Source organism: Aedes aegypti, chromosome 3 (genome assembly GCF_002204515.2).
Source record: "Aedes aegypti strain LVP_AGWG chromosome 3, AaegL5.0 Primary Assembly, whole genome shotgun sequence".
NCBI lineage: Eukaryota > Metazoa > Arthropoda > Insecta > Diptera > Culicidae > Aedes > Aedes aegypti.
In genome coordinates, this window is record NC_035109.1 from 31,260,621 (window position 1) to 31,279,336 (window position 18,716).

At 38.3% G+C, this 18,716-nt stretch overlaps 1 protein-coding gene across 1 annotated transcript in view; it reads right to left on the reverse strand.

Moving 5' to 3' along the window:
- Positions 1-301: 301 nt before the first annotated feature.
- The window catches only part of LOC5567843 (nuclear RNA export factor 1), a 49,406-nt gene continuing 30,991 nt past the window's right edge, over positions 302-18,716 (reverse strand). Inside the window, exons 5-6 of the mRNA XM_001657673.2 lie at positions 8,145-8,555; positions 302-1,434 (exon numbers count right to left, since the gene is read on the reverse strand). Coding sequence (XP_001657723.1) covers positions 955-1,434; positions 8,145-8,555 — 891 coding nt within the window. The 3' untranslated portion in view covers positions 302-954. The remainder of the gene's footprint in view (positions 1,435-8,144; positions 8,556-18,716) is intronic.

An 18,716-nucleotide genomic window follows, 5' to 3' on the forward strand; every position in this document is an offset into this window, starting at 1 on the left:
CTTACCATCCAGTCTGTATCGTTTTACGTGTTGCCGCGTATGGTGCTCCAGCATACATGATTAGCGGGCGTCGGTACCGTACATCGTAGATGGTGGATAGTTTTGGGCGCGAAAACTATAACAAATAATTAAGCATCTTCCACGTAGTAAAACAATCTAAGGACAAATTGAATCGGATATATTTAGAAAATGAAACAATCACATACAAAAGTAATTGTAATCTTTTATTTTAGGTTAATCGTTTTCATCTGAAAATCGACTGATTTTTTTTGGACAGTACAGGTTTTCATCTATTGTGATAAAAATATAATCTTTTTGTTAGGAGCTAAACATTTACAATCGGAGTCTCACGCTCTAGATTTATGGTTTACACGAGAACTTAAAAGCTAATAAAAGGACACATTTTTCGTTGGATAATTTGCTAAAAAATCTGTAGCTGATGGTTGCTATTTCAAAGCATTTTGTTTCAGACTGTATTTTGTAAAAGAAACGGAACTCAAGCTATGGTCATAAAATTTTGTCACGATCGCTATTTTCATCCATTCATTCAATAATTATTCTAAAGTTGGTGATCAGTAGGAGCAATAGTCAATGGCTGTTTTTATTATTAGTTTGAAATGATCACGATGTTCATTTGATGATACTTTCCCTAGCAGTATTGACCTGCTTGAACTTACCTACTAATAAATATACAGTTAAGACGCATTTGGGAGAAGGATTAATTTGGCCATTGAAGTAAGAGTAAGTTTAAGTAAAAATAGGATAAGAATAAGTAATGATCTAACATCTATTTCTTGTATTATATAGTCATAATCTTCCATGTCATTTAACCAACTTTAATCGTTCTCCCAAAAGCATTACCCCGTGATAAACCCCCCCTTCAAACTTAACCTAGAATCCCCGGGAATTGGGGCACCATCCGCGGTTCCAGCGCGCCGTCGTCGCTGCGGGACCTCACTGCTTCACGAACGCCTCCGGTGGTATCCGGTTCTGCTTGTGCAGCTCGGTAAAGGCGAACCCAGCTCGCTCAAAGTCCCAGTTCGTTTCCTCCAGACACTTCCGGCTCCATTCGAGGTTCATGTTGCTGTGGGCGGCCATCGCCTGGACCATCTGCAGTTTGGTGTTATCGTCGGGGCCACCCACGACCACCGGGGGAACGGCAACGACCGGAGGAATTGGGGCCACCGCCACTGGGGGCACTGCTGTGGTCGCTGCAGCCGTTGCCTGGAATCCATTCGAGGCCGGATCCTTGAAGGCTTTCTCCTCCTGTATCCGGGTGGCGTTGTTGATGTGGATCATCTCGTTGCGGATGCAGAATCCACTGCCGGAGGGAACGATCACAAGTGAGCGCTGGAACGATCGGTACGGCTCGTTGATGACGGCCACTTTGCGCTCCTTGAAGACACCCGTCACGGTCAGCAGAATGAGCTGGGGCTGTTGATGGGATAAGTTCTGAATTAGTTGAATGAAGGAGATTGATATGGTACGAGCAGCATGATATTTTTTATTTTGAGTTTTGGCAGTAGATTTAGTTATCATTTCGACGATCACTTCTCATGAGATAGTCTTAAGACATTCATAAATATTCGTTTGATCAAAGTATCATAAGGTTTTAGATGACCTTCGAAAGCTACTTTGGTTGAGTGCAAGCATAAAAATGAGACTCAACAAAAACCAAGAACAGAGACTTGAATTAACCCGTATAGGCCTGAGTGAAAGCAAAAATACTAAAACTCTCACCGCTCAGCGAATACTTAACGGATTCAAAAAAAATTTTGTCAGTATACTGGCCCACATATCTAGTTCCTAAAAGTGGTCAAGGGATCTCGGGAATGTTCCTGTAGTAAGAGATATTCAGGTGGGTCACTGGGTCAGGTCGGGTAAAAAAAGGCTATTTTTTGGGACACGCTAAGTTGTCTTTATTTATTTGCAATGGCAATCATTTTAATTTGCATAAATTATTAAGACCTGATATTCATCATTATAAATGAACAGGTAAGCACCATTTAGCATGTACTGGATGTGGCCACTCGGGCTTAATGCCCCTAAAGAACCGGCTATAGATTTGTTGGATACTAAACTGTTTCAATTCTCTAACAGTAGATATCAAACATAATAATTTACTGGATTACGTTCCCATGGGCTTAACATATATGTTTAGATACGAATTGGCCACTTTATCGTGAATTTGAGGCATTCTGGGGACCCAAAATGATCATTTCAAGGATCAAATATATGGCAAACACAAGGTTATCCAATTCAATCGTTTCTCAAAAGGTTTACGCAGATGCGTTTTTCTTATAATTTCTTGATATAGTGGGCACATTATAACCGATTCAGGAAATTATCTGTAACTTGAAATTTGCCTACATCCAGGGGCACAGAAGAATAGCAAAAAAAAATTATTGTGGTTTAGAATTTTACCTTGATAGATCTATATGTATAAACCAATCATATAAAATCAACAAAAATTAAGAAATCCACAGGAGCCGGTAAAAAGCTGAACCATTTTCATAGGAATCCACTTGAACCCGCCTAAAATAATCAGGAGGATTTCGCCTAGGATCCCGATGAGAATTAGCATATTCCTCTGAGCTCACTAGGAGCTGTGAGGATATCGCTAAGAATTTTAAGATTCCGCTGTGATATTGCTGAAAATAATCAAATCTTCGATGGGAATTCTCAAAAGTCTGTTGTGACCTCCTAGGCTACTGCTAGCTATCCCAAAGTTTTGCTGAGAACATATTTAGAATCCTTAGAATTTTACAAGAAATACTCCAAAACGCTGTAAATCCATAGGACGCCCTAGAAACTCCCAAGAGTTTTCTAGGAACCGCCAGAATTTACGGAGCATGCGTAATAACCAATTATATATCTAGAGAAACCTAGGATCCTGTGAAAATTCTCGCAGTAAATCGTAGCCTACATACCGTAAAGTGCCCTAATTCAGCGCATTGCCTAATTCCGCGCATTTCATACAAAATTATTTACATATGGAAATACACATCAATACTGCAGCAACTTTTAACGCCATTTGATGCTACTTTGATTTAGAATAAGTTTGAATCATAAATGAAAGCAAATTGAGCAATTTTTCGTGGTTTAAAAAAATAATCAGTGGAGGCCCGTCTGAGTAGACGCCATTTTTTCAATTTCCTTAGCGTCCGTGCTAAGACTGTAGGACACAAACAAACGTGATTTCTATATTGAAAATGTTTTGTTATTTATGCAATATTCTATGAAACTACTTGCTACAGATGTGTTTCATGATGCTTCTATGAAATCTTATCAAATATTAGCATAATTATTGAGATTTATCCCAAAAAGTATTACGCGGCATTAGGGCACGTCATTTTTCATAAGTCCCTAATTCCGCGCACTGCTATTTACAGAACAACAAACAAGTAAAACATGCTATATTGGTCTTCACAGCTGAATATTTATCTGAGGAAGTATTTTCATGCATAAATACGTTTCGCAAACAACCGGAATATCGGGAAAGCCCACTTACAGGGAAACTAGCGGCCGTTCAGAAACCACGTGGTCATTCATGGTGGGAGGAAAAGTTTGTCCAAAACCAAGGTCCATAAACATTTGTTATTGTATGAACAGGGCAGAATACGAATATACAGACTTAAATTATTTTACAGGAATCCGTGAAATTCAACGTAATCCCAACAGCTGAAAATTTCGGTGAAATAAATTAACGGAGTACGGTAATTTTTTACAGTTTTCGGTAAAATTTCACCGCAATCCGTTGAATTTCGACGGAATTACGGTGTTTTATTTTACCGAACTGATCAGCTGTTGAGATTACGGTGAAATTCACGGATTACGGTAAAATAATTTAAGTGTGTAGAGGTAGTCGGGGCGATTTCGCCAAACCGCATATTTTTTTGAAATTTCTTCTGGAATAACATGCAACCCCAAACCTGACAAGGAAAAGGAAAAAATATCAACGTCTCCGCAGTCGCGAAACGTCCAAATGCTGAAAAATTGAAAAGTATTGTATTCAAAATAAACTGTTATAAAAACCGCAGTGTTCGGAGCAGTTTTTCCAAAGCTGCTGATAAATCTAAACACAAGACTATAGTTATTTCAAATGTCTGCAACTTTTTCTGGCATAAAATTTCACTTCAAAGGCTTTTTATGTTTCGGTGTGATGCAATCGCAATTCCATGTTTGCTGCATATGTTCATGTGAGGGTTTGCGCATGATTGATACAAACACAGAGGAATAAGTAAAACACTCAGCAATGACAGAATAAGAAGACCGTCTTCTCGAGTCTCGTCTCAGGAAAAGACTATAACAAATGTTTATCCTTATTTCATGTGATAGTCAAAAAATTATAAAAAAGTCTACGATACGGCTCATACAAAACTTTACTTTTTTTTCATAGAAAAAGTGTTGTGGGGTAGGGGGTTGAAAATGTTCAATTTCAGCGTTACGTAATGAATGGATGCTGCCTTATACAAAATTAATGTTAATTTGATTGTTTTGCAAGTGCGCGGAATTAGGCATTCTTCTGCGCGGAATATGGAAAAGCGTTAAAAAAATGCGCGGAATTAGGCAATTTCAACGAGTGAACTATTTCAAAAAAATCACAATTGTAACGTGTGAATACAGTCTAGTTTATATTTTTGCCATAATCTAAAACAGATTTGCTAGCGATCCACCCATAAAGCTTTTTTTGTTGATGCAATACTAATTTTTATTTAAGCATTTGAAATGTTTTATTCGTTAACTGCGCTGAATTACGGCACTTTACGGTACTACAGCCTACTAATTTAATAATTTTAATTCTTATTTAAAACTAATAAATAACGAGTTTGGAGTGATAGAATGATTAATTGCACTTTTTCTCTTTCATGGCAGTATACTACTGAGTCGTCTTCAAAAAAATCGACCATCATACAGAATCTCATCTAAGAAGGGAATGTAGCGCTAAATAATTAACGTGTATAGATCTACATAGGTATACACCCATATTACAGCTAAATCATATTTATTTTATGATTTAGTGATTTCAGTGAAAATAAAGCATAGTTTACAAATGTGCTAGTATTTGTTGTGATGGGGCAATAAAAGGGCGTATTTTATCGTTAAAAATAATATAAATTCTAAAGTATTTTCATGCCCTTATTGAAAACCAAAAAATATTGTAAACTGTAACTGGCCGTCATTTGAAATTTGAAATTTACATATATTTTTTACAGTCATGTAAATTCTTAATTTAGAGTTAAATGCATAGTGTAAAAATCTTACTATCCCCAGTACAATCCAGCATATTTATTTTTGCAACTCAGAACATTTCATTGGGTAATGGATAAATTTTGTTTTTATGGCTTCTGTTTTGGCCCATATGATTTAGCTTATTTCATCACATAAGATTCGCAATGTCATTTTTGATGCATTTTAAGTGACAAAATAAGTGACACAAGGCACTAAAAAAGCGACTACCTTTATGTTGCTCTTGTGCTTTATTCAAACGGGTTGTTCCAAATCCGAAAGAACGATTTTTATTAAGTTTGCCGACAGACTCAAGTGGGCTGGTTATACAGTATGAATGCCTTAGAAAATATGTTGAGATAGTTGAGATACTTACTTATAAAGATTAATGACTTCATGCACACTCAGTTGAGCTCGGCTAATTTTCATTCATTTGCCGAGATCCGCACAGCCGAGCGTCAGCAACTGAATTTTAGCTGATATGTCAGCAAAATAAGTTTGTTTATGGCAGCACCTTTGGGTGCCACTTACATCAAACGTCACTTTTGCTGAGATGTCAGCAAACGAACTTAAACTTCGAACTTAAATATCGACTAAGATGAACCCTGGAATGTGATCAACATGAAGCTGAAATGCTGTTCTTCTTCTTTCTGGCGTTACGTCCCAACTGGGACAAAGCCTGCTTCTCAGATTAGTGTTCTTATGGGCGCTTCCACAGTTATTAACTGAGAGCTTTCTTTGCCGATTGACCATTTTTGCATGTGTATATCGTGTGGCAGGTACGAAGATACTCTATGCCCTGGGAATCGAAAAAATTTCCTTTACGAAAAGATCCTCGACCAGCGGGATTCGAACCCACGACCCTCAGCATGGTCATACTGAATAGCTGCGCGTTTACCGCTACGGCTATCTGGGCCCCTGACCTGCTGTTCAAATGATTAAAATAAAACACACGATGACGTTCATAAAATTTACTAATTTTCCTAAACTAATCCATTTTGTTGCCAAAATCGGGGGGGGGGGGGGGGGGGGGTGCCAAAAATGGAGTATGCCAAAAACGGAATCCCACTGTAAATAAAAGTGGTAATCAGCGAACTTTTGATTTTTATTAATTTCTAGGTTCTTAATACATTTGTTAAATGTTTCCAAAGAAATCTTCAGTTGATCTCTTCAATGCAATATACTAGCCACATTTTGTTGACTTTATCTTTAAAGAATTTCTTAAGCAATTCCTTCAATAAATAGGTTTTTTCTAATATGTTTGTCCTGAATCATATAATAATTTTAAAATGTTTATCGCGGTAGCTTAGATCTTATATATAAAAAAAGTTTCATGCAGGATATACCCACAAAGATCAAAAAAGGCTTTTAAGAAAAAAAAAAATGCCAAAATTAACTTCAGAAGCTTACTTAAAACAGCAGCATGAAATTAAATAAAAAATTCTTTCACTAATCAATCAACCCTTTCTTTAAATGTTATAAAGAGTTCTGCGTAGGTTTTTGAGGAATTGTTTCAAAGGGCAATTCTTCTACTTATAACATTTAAAAAATAATAAACCTCTACTAGCCAGGTTGGAATATTCGTTAAGAGAAACAAAAAGTATTCCTGTTTTTACGGATAGTAACCAATTTCGTTGCATTTCATTCAAGTTCCCATTCCAATGTACTAATATGGTCTGAGAATCTGCTTAGGGTTCCATCAAAATTTTGATTATTATTGTTTGAAAATTCAACCTGAGATTCCGTGAGAACACCCGAAATACCTAAGAATAAAGCTAAAAATTCTATTAGAAACCCGCTTAGTATTCTTTAATGATATTCTTGGAAAAATCTGATTTCCTGAGAGAATTATGTCCCGAATTGTGTGTGAATCCAGCCAATAATTCTATGAAATCCTGATGTTTTAATTTTGAGCCGTTAGAACATAACCGTTTGTAGGAGTATTTCTAGATATTGATTGTTTTTAAATATTTTTTACCACGAGTATTGCTTGTATGGTTCACAAATTATGCTATTGAAAACTATTTTTTTAACAAATCTTCAATGTATTTTTTGTTAAGTTTAAAAATTTCTATCAAAAAAATTCAAATAATGTGTTCATTTTCATAACTTCTGGGAGCTTCCAACATACTTTGTGAAAATCGTTTAAAAAGTTCTTTCGACATAGGGAGCCGGATCCTATTCTTGGCACTTTTGATTCACTTCGGCAGTGGGGTTTTTGATCTCACATTTGGCCACAATATGCGTCCTATCAAAGTGCTTCTTTGTGTAAAGTTTCAGACATTTCGGCCGAGAAAAACACCCCATGCCAAAGTGAATCATGGAAGTGCCCAAGTAGCTCTGCACCCTATCATATTTATGTCAAAGATTTGTTTAAGACTTAAGAATCACTTTCACTTTACCAAGTACACCCGATTCTGTTTTTGCATGGGGGATGCGTACCGTGCAAAAAAGTTTTCAGTTCAAAATTTCAAAAACCGTGCAAAAAAAGTAACACCATTTCTCGACGTTTCATGCAAAAATAAGGTTTTGGTGGAAAAAAATGTATGGAAACTTTTTTTGCACGGCCGTGTAAAAAAAATCCGTGCAAAAACAGAATCGGGTGTACGTCACTTGTTTTGGCGCCCCTAGAAGGCTGGCGCCCTTGGCGGGTGCAAACCTGGCCAACCGCACGCTACGGCTCTGTGAATAACTCCGGACACATGAACATTCCCGACATCCTTTGGCTACTTTTAGAAACCAGATATGTGTGCCAGTATTCCAACAAAAAATAATTTAAATCCGTTAAGTACTCGCTAAGCGGTGAGAGTTTTAGTAATTTTTCTTTCACTCAGGCCTATACGGGTTAAAAGTGACTACGTCTAAATCAGCTCTGTATAGGAGACACGAGTGTAGGTAATTTGTCAGAAACTTACGGTGAACAGCGTCAGATCGACGACGAACGTCATGGGGTCATGCTTGGTGTTCGGCAGCTCGGACAGGAACGAAACCACCGGCAGCCTGCCCATCTTGAGGAATCGACACCGCGTGTCCAGATCGCGCTTGGTGTTCAAGTTCCGGTTGTAGTTCAGGTAGCTCTGCAACCGCTGTTGGCTGCCCTGGCTGGGGCTGTTGAAAACGGTCATGGAGATCATGGCATGCTCGTGGTACGCCTCCAGCAGCGGTTGCCGATTGTCCGAGTCGTAGATCATGAAGTACTGTTCGAGGAATTGACGGACAATGTCGGCCCCGGCCGTATCGCACAGGAAGGATGCCTTGGCCGAGGGCAGTTTGTGGTTGTCCTCCGGGACGTCGAAGCCGATTGGGGGCGGGAGATCCATGTTGTCCTATAAAGATATGGGTGATAGATTTTAGATAATACAATCGTGTATGTGTGAATATAATTGAATTTGCTTGATTGCTATCGATATTTTTGAGATACATTTTGCTTTAGTATAGTTTCATAATTCATAAAACGCTAAAGTGTCTCTAATAAAGCATAATAATAATAATAATAAAATAAAATGCTAAAAGATTTAAGAATACTGAATATAATAAATCTTTGAGCTGTTTAGTGGAATACCCATAAGTAAATGAAAAACCGGATTTAGTACTAAATTCGAGTTTTCATATACTTAATACTCAATAGCTTATCAAGTTCCGGGCTTGGCTGGGCAAGTCGGAATTGTCGGGAGATCCCGTCAACCAAATTATCTCAATTAAGGCTAAGTAGCCCGTCATTCGTTTTGGCAGTTGGAGCGAGGAGGGCCAAAGGATGACGGATGAGAAGAATGTGGCCATAATCCGAGCAAGTCCAACATCAAAAAGAAATCAAGTCAATACCTCATCTTGTTTTCAGCATCAAGTTGATATCATAATTTGATATCAATTAAACATTATTATATTCGATAGCATGTGGCCTTTCTTAGCCGAGAGTACAAAGCAAAGCCTTGAGACCACGCTTGAGGGAATCGACGAATCGCTCTGCTTTGCCATTGGACTGCAGGTGGTAAGGCCCCGACCAATGGATTTCAACAAAATTGTAGTACAATTATATTAAGATTTGTTACATATAACAAATTTTGTTTAATTTTTGTTAGAATCACAATAAATTGATGAAGAAAATTATAACATAATAAAAACAAAATCAGTTATAATAACGAAGGCTGTTTCAAATTTGTTTCAATTCAAAACATAATTATAACACAATTTGTTGTAAAAAATTGAAAAAAAAATTGGATTATTGAAGGTCAATTATTTGGTACTCACCGCATCAAAACAGTGGCGCCACCGTATATGGGAATTAACATTGTAACATCATTGCTGTTCTGTCAAACACTCAAGTCTACGGTGGCGCTACCTACGCATTTCATAGCGGCCGTTTTGCTTATTTTAATGATCAATTGCTTATAACATGTTCAGTTGTGTAAAACAACAAAATGAGTTATATTTGTATTTGATTTGAACAGAGGCGCGTCCACGTTCGAAACCATGGGTAGGACAAACACAGGCAAATATGTTGTGCACAATGAAGTTAAGAAAAAAAAAACACTGGACTAAAAATTGAAAGTTACTATATTTGAGGGGCTCAAATGCAAGGGGCATTTTGATCGGTTTTGAGTTAAGTTGATTTATTTTAGATATTTTTCAACTGCTCGAAGATTGAATCCTGTGATTCATCCATCGATTCCCCCTGCAACATCCTCCAAGATTCCCAGTTAAAACGTCTTTTAAAATTCAATCAATAACTGCTTCAAAACTTTATAGAGATTTCCTTTACAATTGTCTCTTAGGATTATATAAGATTTCAACTAGGAATTTCTCTAGAGATACCTTCAGTAAATGCACCAGAGGATCCTTTTAAGATTTCTACAGAAATTCCTCCAGAAATTCTTTGAGATTTTCTCAAGTAAGTCTTGAAAGCTTTTTTTAGGAATGTCTCTAGGGATTTCTTAAGAAAATCATAGAGCAACCTCTGATAAAACTTATGTTAGTTTTTGAGTCATTCTCAATGAATAAGGGTCTCCAAAATAACTCTTGGACTCATGATGTTGTTTTGGAAGATTTCCTAGATGATTTGCTGAGATAATCGAAAAAAAAATCGAATCTCGGAATAATTTTCTGCAGGATTTTCTTAAGAAATTTCTCGAAAAGCATTGGACAAAATCTCTGTAGAAATGTGTATAGGAATGAACGGAGAGATATTTGGAAGAATTGCTGTTGTATAAACTGGTGTGAAAATCTCAATAAACTTTTCAAGATTGCATGAGCATTTTTTGAGAAACTTTTTCATAAATGTTTGGTAAAACCGCAGGAGTGATATTTGAAAGAAATGCTGTAAAATTCCTAAAGAAAAAACGAAGAACCCCTTAAGGAAATACATCTGGAGGAAAATCTAGGATCTTCTTCTTTCTGGCGTTACGTCCCAACTGGGACAAAGCCTGCTTCTCAGCTTAGTGTTCTTATGAGCACTTCCACAGTTATTTACTGAGAGCTTTCTATGCCAAATGACCATTTTTGCATGTGTATATCGTGTGGCAGGTACGAAGATACTCTATGCCCTGGGAAGTCGAGAAAATTTCCAACCCGAAAAGATCCTCGACCGGTGGGATTCAAACCCACGACCCTCAGCTTGGTCTTGCTGAATAGCTGCGCGTTTACCGCTACGGCTATCTGGCCCCATAATCTAGGATAGTTTTGGAAAATAAAATCAAAGTAATACCTGAGGAAATTACTTGAGGTAGTAGCTTTGAAGTTCTCAAGGATTTCCTGGAGAAAATTTCTCTAAACATCCTTTGAAAAACCGCTGGGAGAATTTCTGGGAGAATGGGCAGAGAAATCTCTAGAAGGATTTCTGGAGAGCCTCGTAGGAGACCTTGAGAATTTTCTAAATAAAATTATTATCAGGATAATTCCTGAAGCTTTCGTGGGTAGGACAATCTTTCGACTGTCCTACCCAGGTGTTTTTGTGCGTAGTACATGTCCTACCTGTCCTACCCACTTCCATCGCCAAATCATTTGAAACATAATGAGTAACTTTTTTTTTTTTAATTATATCACATTTTTAGGGACGATGGAAATTCGCGATTTCGCGGAAGCCGCGAATTCCGCGAAATTTGGCATTTGACGCGAAGTTTAGAAAATCCCAGGAAATGCCGCGAAATTAGTTAAAATTTGAGAATTTATATGTCAATCGCAGTAAACTTCAATGTTTTGCTTATGAAATTGGTTTATTCCTTTTTAAGTCGAGGTTTCATAAATAATGTTCTAATCGTTGGGCGTCTGCTTGTTTTATACTGAATTTTATGTTGACAATATGATATTGAACATATCATCTAAATTTGTAAAATAAAAAAAATATGTTAATGAATATTCTTGAAATTAACACATAACGGATATGTTTACTGTAAACATGCATTTTTACGTGAAATATGGTCAAAAATATGGGACCGCGACAAAGCCGCGAAATTTTAGTTTTATTGCCTTGGACACCCGCGAAAATGCAAGAATTTTTCCGCGAATTTCCATTGTCCCTACACATTTTGTTACAATTTTGTTAAGGTGATTATAGAACAAAGCCAGACCTCAAATTTTCAAGAGCACAAGACTTGAGAACCAAAAAGCTCTCCGCGTTGAAAATTTATCCCATTGGTCACCATCAGGAAGCAAGCAATTTGATTGAATTTTAGCGCAAACTGTTGCCAGATTCTCTAGTCTTGTGCACTTGAAAATTCAAAGTTTGGCTTCGTTTTATAATCACCTTAAGTGTAGAGGAAAGCGTGTTACAATTTTTGTTATATTAACTTCTAACCAGCCAAAATTATAACAAACTTTGTTACAAGAACGCACTAACAGAGTAACGAAACCTGTTACAACTCTGTTGTAATCTACTGGTAGGGGTGCAACGCGAAGGTGAGCAATACCGTTTTCACTGCAATACTGCTGAACAGCACACTGGTAAATTGTGTGCCGTTGGCCGAGGCCAAATCCGGATCGCCAATGCGGGAAAACGTCTCATGTAGCAGATCCAACGTGGCAATTGTGGTGGTGGATCGAGTACAGAAGATTTCGGGCCACTTGGAGTAGGCATCCACAATAACGATGTGGACACGTTGCCACGGATCCACTGTGATCGACCACGATTTCGAGATTACTTTCGTCGGAAATTTTACTGCTTCAGCGCACGCTGTGCACTGACGAACGAATTACGCTACATCGTCATCCATCCGTAAATTATCCGAACAGCAAAATATGGGAAAGATGATCTCGTATTGAAAACAATAAAAATCAATGTCCATGTACCTTTTAAAAAACATCTATATGTTAACACAACATACACCTTTAAATAATTTCTAAATTGTTGCTTCTTACTAAGATTTACAAATTTGAATTTTTCGGAGGCGTTTTTCCTGAGGGCCGCTAGTCATACTAGAGATGTTTTGTCCCTAAAATCTAAAAGAGATGAATCCAAATGTCTTATTGTTATTTGTAGCAACCTACAGTTTAGTGGCTTCAAGTTAGACGTGAAATAGAAAATTATACGGTTCAAATCCAATGAGTTCTATGGACATTTCTCTTCCGCCATAAAGCTCGAAAAACGGCTTCTTTTTAAGACACCTCAACACTTTTGGCTTGGTTTCACAAATATTTGAAATCGGAAATGTGTCAAACTTACTACCTAATAATGTTATAGGGTAATGTTTTGAATCATGCAAGAATACTGAATTTATTCTGCTTGATTGCATAAAGCCATGCCTTCAAAATTTGTGCGGATAATTTGCGGACACCCTGTAGCCGCAGGCCAAAGATTTCATCCAGTGCATTCCTGGTTGTCTGCGGAATTTTAGTGGCACGACGATTACATAGTGGTCGACGATTTGAAGTCCACATTGTCTAGCGAAGTACTTCTTGACATCAGGATCTTTTATTTGCTTTACATGAGCCGGCCAAGATTCTTGGAGAAAATTCACCACTTCCTGGAGAACTGGATCTTTTCGTGTTTCAGCCACTATCATCTGGTGCATGACTGGAAGGTTGCTGATGGTGTCGTCGAGAATTGCTTTTGCTTCGGATTCGAGATGCACGGCGGCTATCACGTAATCTTCATCTGGTCTACGTTGTGCTGACATCAGTCTGAACAAGAAATCTGAACTTCGTTGTCGAAACGTGCTTGATGTCGAAGTCGTGGAGCAGGAGTGTCAAGGCCTAACAATGCAAGCGGTTTGCTGCGTTTGCTGTATATACCGGAATCCCCTTCTTTGAACCGAAAACCTTGAGGAGTGGTTGAAGGTCGACCTGTTGGAGAAATTGGCGTCCGTAGAGCATTTTGTGGAAACAAGTGAGTTCATCTCTGTTGGTGTTAGTGGACGAGAGGCATGTACTTCGAAGCATCTGCTGCGACGATGATCCCTTTGGAAGAGTGGTAGTGGGTAATAACAATCGTTGATCCAATTCCAGCGGGCATCCTTCTTGAGTAGATTGTCCAGGAGTGCCAGGAGCTTCTTCATCTGCTTGACGAACCAACCGTAGTAATTCACAGCACCAAGGTAAGAACGGAGCTGCTGAACGTTTTTCAAAGGCTGCATCATGGTGATGGCATCCGTTTTCGATGGATCGGGTCGAATACCATCCTTATTCACGAACTCGATCTTGGAGAGAGCGAAACGGAATTTTTCGAGACATGAGTGAAAACTCACGGATACGCTCGAGAACGGCGTGAAGATTACGATCGTATTCCCGCTTGGTGCGATCAGCAATGAGGATGTCATTCAGATATGGCTTGACTCCAGTTATGCCGCCCACCATGCAGTCAACAATGCGCTGAAAAACAGCGGGTGCCGACTTGATTCCACGGGGTTATCGGTGTACTGGAAAAGGCCACGATAACTGTTCACGGTGAGCAGTTTTCCTGATTCCTTCTGCATCTCGACCTGCAGATAAGCGTCGGATAAGTCAAGATGTGTGGTAACGTGCCCTAGCCAGTTCCGCGTAGAGGTCATCAGGATGAGGCAGTGGATGACGGTCACATTCTAGCGCGTGATTCAGCCCCGTCGAATAATCACCACACATGCGTACTAATATGTTGTCCGCCGTGCGTACGACGACTATTAGAGCTACTACCCAGTCCGAGAATGATACCATTGTTCTGTAGCCTTTCGAGTTCTGCATCTACCTTGGGGTGTGCGGCGTACGCCACTGGTCGCTTCGGGCAAAAGGAAGGCGGGCGTCGAGCTAAAGGTTTAGCTTCACTTGCACTTGGTGCACTTACCCAGCGTATTTCTAAATATTTCCGGGAAGTATGGCTGACGTACTGATCTGGATGTTGGTCGGTACGATGTTGCACGGCCTTGACCAAGCTGCTGATCGGTACGGAACAATGATCAAACAGATCCATAGTTTCGATTCCAAAACGTTGATTTCAGCGCTGTCCGAGACTAAAATTTGACCAGTTTTGGTAACATGCTTGATAGTGATCTCGGCTTGGAACTCAGCGAGAATGTTGAGGTTGCCACCAGAAACCGTGACGGCATATTTTTCCGTCGGTTGCGTGGGTGGCTGTCGATGCTCGAAATATTTTTCGATTTGATGGTGATGTCGTGCTGAAGCTTGACTGCTACCCGATTGAGCTCGATCAGGATGAACTTCCGCTTGCTTCCAACGTTGCAAACCATGTGGATGCTTGTCGTTTTGACGAGCCTGTTGCTGGAACAGCATCCTTCCTTGTGCCCCTGTTGCTTGCATCTTAAACATGTGTGCTTAGCGAACGGACACTCACGGATATAGTACTGGGAACCACCACACTTTCAGCATGGTGTTATGAGTACTTTCTTGCCTTCCACAGGATTCTTCAGGTTGCAAGAGAAAATGTTGACATTGCGTGCTTCTTTGTTCTCCACCATCAGTGTGTCCTGCTTGATGCACGCGATGGCATTGTTCCACGAGATTCTCCAGGTTAGCCTTGCTGGTGGCTTCTTCTAGTTCGTTGACTGCGGTTTCGTCGGCTTCCAGCTTTGAAATCAATCTGGCTCGGATGTCCGCATCCCGTGGCGATTGCAGTTCACAGACGAAACGGAGCGCTTTGAATTGATTCGCGGAGAGCTTGGAAAGTTGAAACGCCTCACAGTGTTTGTTCATTATGGCAGCGTACGAGGTGATGTTGTCCGCGTCACTTTTTACGTACTGCAGACAGTAGTAACGGGAATGGAAGACCTTCGAGACGATCTCTTCCAGCGAGTAGTCCCGGGGGTATTTGGGAAGAATCGTATTCACGTACTTGTCTTGCAAAGGTGTGCTTAGCTTCCAGAGATTGGCCGTCGAAGAAAACGCCTCCCTCCGGATCATACTGGAAATCCTGGATTCCGCTTGCCAATGACTCGATGATCTCCTCGCTGCCAGTAATCGGATTGCTTCCAAACTTTTTTTCGATTCTAGTTATAGCCGTAACTAAGGATCCTCCACTGTAGGAACACTCAACCACAACTATTGGTAATTGCGAGAAAACTTTCGACATATTTTGAGGTATTTGGTGAACTTTGAAAGAATTCTAACGTTGTTTTCTACTTTTCCAGGTTAAAAGAAGCTGATCTATCTACTACAGCTAATTCAACGTTAACAGCATAAACGGCATTACCGCACCCATTGGATCATTTGCCCTATCAGCTGATACAAAAAATGGCCAACTTTTCCGATATCATCTATATGAGTTTAGCTTCGATATGATTCTTATCGGCAGATTTATTGTTCTTGAGCTAATAAATAACATCCTTAACCTGCCTTAAACAGGGTGTCTACTCGTTTACCAAAATGAAATTCCCTGATATTTCCAGGTTTTTCCAGGTTTCACAAAATAATTCCAAGTTCAAGAAGTACCGCTTTGCGGGGTGACATTGGGCCTAGGGGGTGACTTTGATTGCCTCTTTTGATGCATCTCATGGTTAGTAGAAACGTCGTAAAACTAATCCATGATCATCTATTGGCTATTTATAATATGTTCTTGAAGCTTGACACATTGTTTTAATTTTTTGGACATTTGCTTGCTGTAAAAATATTGGCCCAAAGCCCAAAGTGGAAAAATGTCACCCCGCACGACGGTACCGTAAATCTGGGAAACATTGATAGTTTTTTCCGAAGGAAACTTGAATATTTGTGCTTGCTGTTTCAAAGGATTAAAATTTATATTTTTAAAACAAGTACTGGCATCCTAGCTGTCGATTGCAGTTTATAGATTTCCAACAGATTTATTTCGAATGGATATATAATTTTTCATATAATCGAAAGTCGGTTTTCTGTTTTGGGGTAATTTTGATAATCAAACAAAATTGAATGAATTAAGGAACATTTATAGGGCATTGCAAACCTCTAGGCGTTTAACGTTATATGGAAATTTCTGTCTTAGATTACAAAAATGATCCCAGTTTGTGAAAATGCTTTTCGTCAAAAAATTTGAGACCATATTCAAGTTCTATGATAACTAGGCTATCAACGATAAGTGATCAACTATTCAAAACTACATCAAATAGTGATCGTAGAACAGATTGTTTGTAAGCGTTTCGAAAATGCTAAAATCGTATCAATTTTTAATATTCGTATATAAAGCCTCAAATCTCGTATAACTTCTGATCTCGCCCTAAAAGCCATTGGTAACCATGTGTGTAGCTCGTTGTTTCTGAGCATTTAAATGGAGTTACATGTTATTTTACAACGGTATGGTAAAGAAATGATCATTCTTTACACGCTAGTGATGTTGGTTTGGATGCTGATTCATTCATTTGCTCAGAAACAACGAGATACACACGTGGTTACCAATGGCTTTTAGGGCGTTATCCCAGATCATGCGAGAAATGTGCTCAAATGTTCTCGATTCAAATAAAAATAGCTCTTACATGAAGTGCCATACTAATATTCTTTAGTTTTGCATTCGTTTTGCTTAGCCGATTAACAGAAATTAGGATATTTCGTGTAGTATGTGGTGGGTAACGCACTATCAAAGTTACCCGCATTATCAAAGATACCCCGTTTTACGGTACTCTAATTTTATATGTCTTAAACAAAATAATGACAAATTGTTAAGGATTTTTTGATTTAATAGCAAATTATACACTTCTAAGAATTTTTAAACGCATGCTAAAGCAAATGAATTTTATTTGCCAACGATGGAGTCTTTTATTGCGTTTGTAAGAAAGTTCGTCGTGAACTGAACGGAACTTTCAAGTACAACAGTGTGCTTCTGTTTTTTGTACTGCGTTCTTGTGCAATAAAAGATTATGCACCATTCATTTCCATGGGCCATTTGGATACCAAGAACAGCTTCATGGGTGCAAAAGTAAAATTTTATTTGGATTCATGACACTATGTTAAAATAAAAACTAAATTTACCGATGTTTTCGCAACTAAGTATACAATTCTGACCTGCAAATTCTTAAAATACCTTAAATTAACTGAATCGTGTTAATGGTTGTTACAAAAGTCATCTGCTCAAGTATATTCCCATCTAAATTAACACAAATAATCCGTAAGACTTTTGGAACGCCGGATAATAGAAACATAGATCATATCAAGCCCCCGGTTAATCGCGCCTGACCTGTATAACATTTAAATGTGGCAATTAAGAAAATGAATTGTTACATTTCATTCGAAAATGTTAAAGTGTTAAATTAACCCTCTTTTTCCCATGTTATTTCCAGATTTTAAATTTTAAAAATTGTGCATGGGGCAGTTTTGGTAGCGACTGAATGTCTTGAAGCTAGGAAATTCAAAAAACTCCTTCCTGAAAAAAGACTACCAACCAAAAAGAGACCAAACGGTAATCAAAACATAAAACGAGTCCTAAAAATAACCAAGAGAAAAAGTTTGATACGACCAGACATTTCTCAGAGAATATTTCTAAAACTTGCTTTGGAAATTTCTCGTGACATAACGACAAATAATTTCTTCAGGTTTGATGAATGGATAGATACCTAACTTTATTTGAGAGAATTTCTTTTTTCTTCGGAAGTTCATTTAGTGATTATTTCCGATGAAATCACTCCAAGAATTTTCCTAAGGAATTTGTCAAAAAAATGTTTTCGATATCTCAAAATAAAACTAGGATTTTTCAAAAAAAATTCCGCAAACAATACCTCAGGGAATGCAACAGGAACTCCTTCGAATATTGTTTCTGTCATTTTTTCAAGAAGACCCTTAGTCCTCCAGGGTTTTATCCGATTATTCTTCCATCGGTTTTTCTAGAACATCCTCCAACACTCAAGTTTAAAACATGTTGAAATATTCAACCAGCAACAACTCCAGATGGGTCCAAGGATTTTTAAGGATTTTGTACAAAATTGTTCATCAGAATTTCTTCAAGAATTTAACTAGAAATTTATTGAAGGATATCTTCAGGAATTACTCCAAAGATTGCTCCTAAGATATCTTTGGAAAGTAATTCAATAATTCTAAAAGATTTCTCAAGGAAGTTTTCAATTTAAAGAAAATTTCATGTATTTCTCCAAGGAAATGTGAATGACATT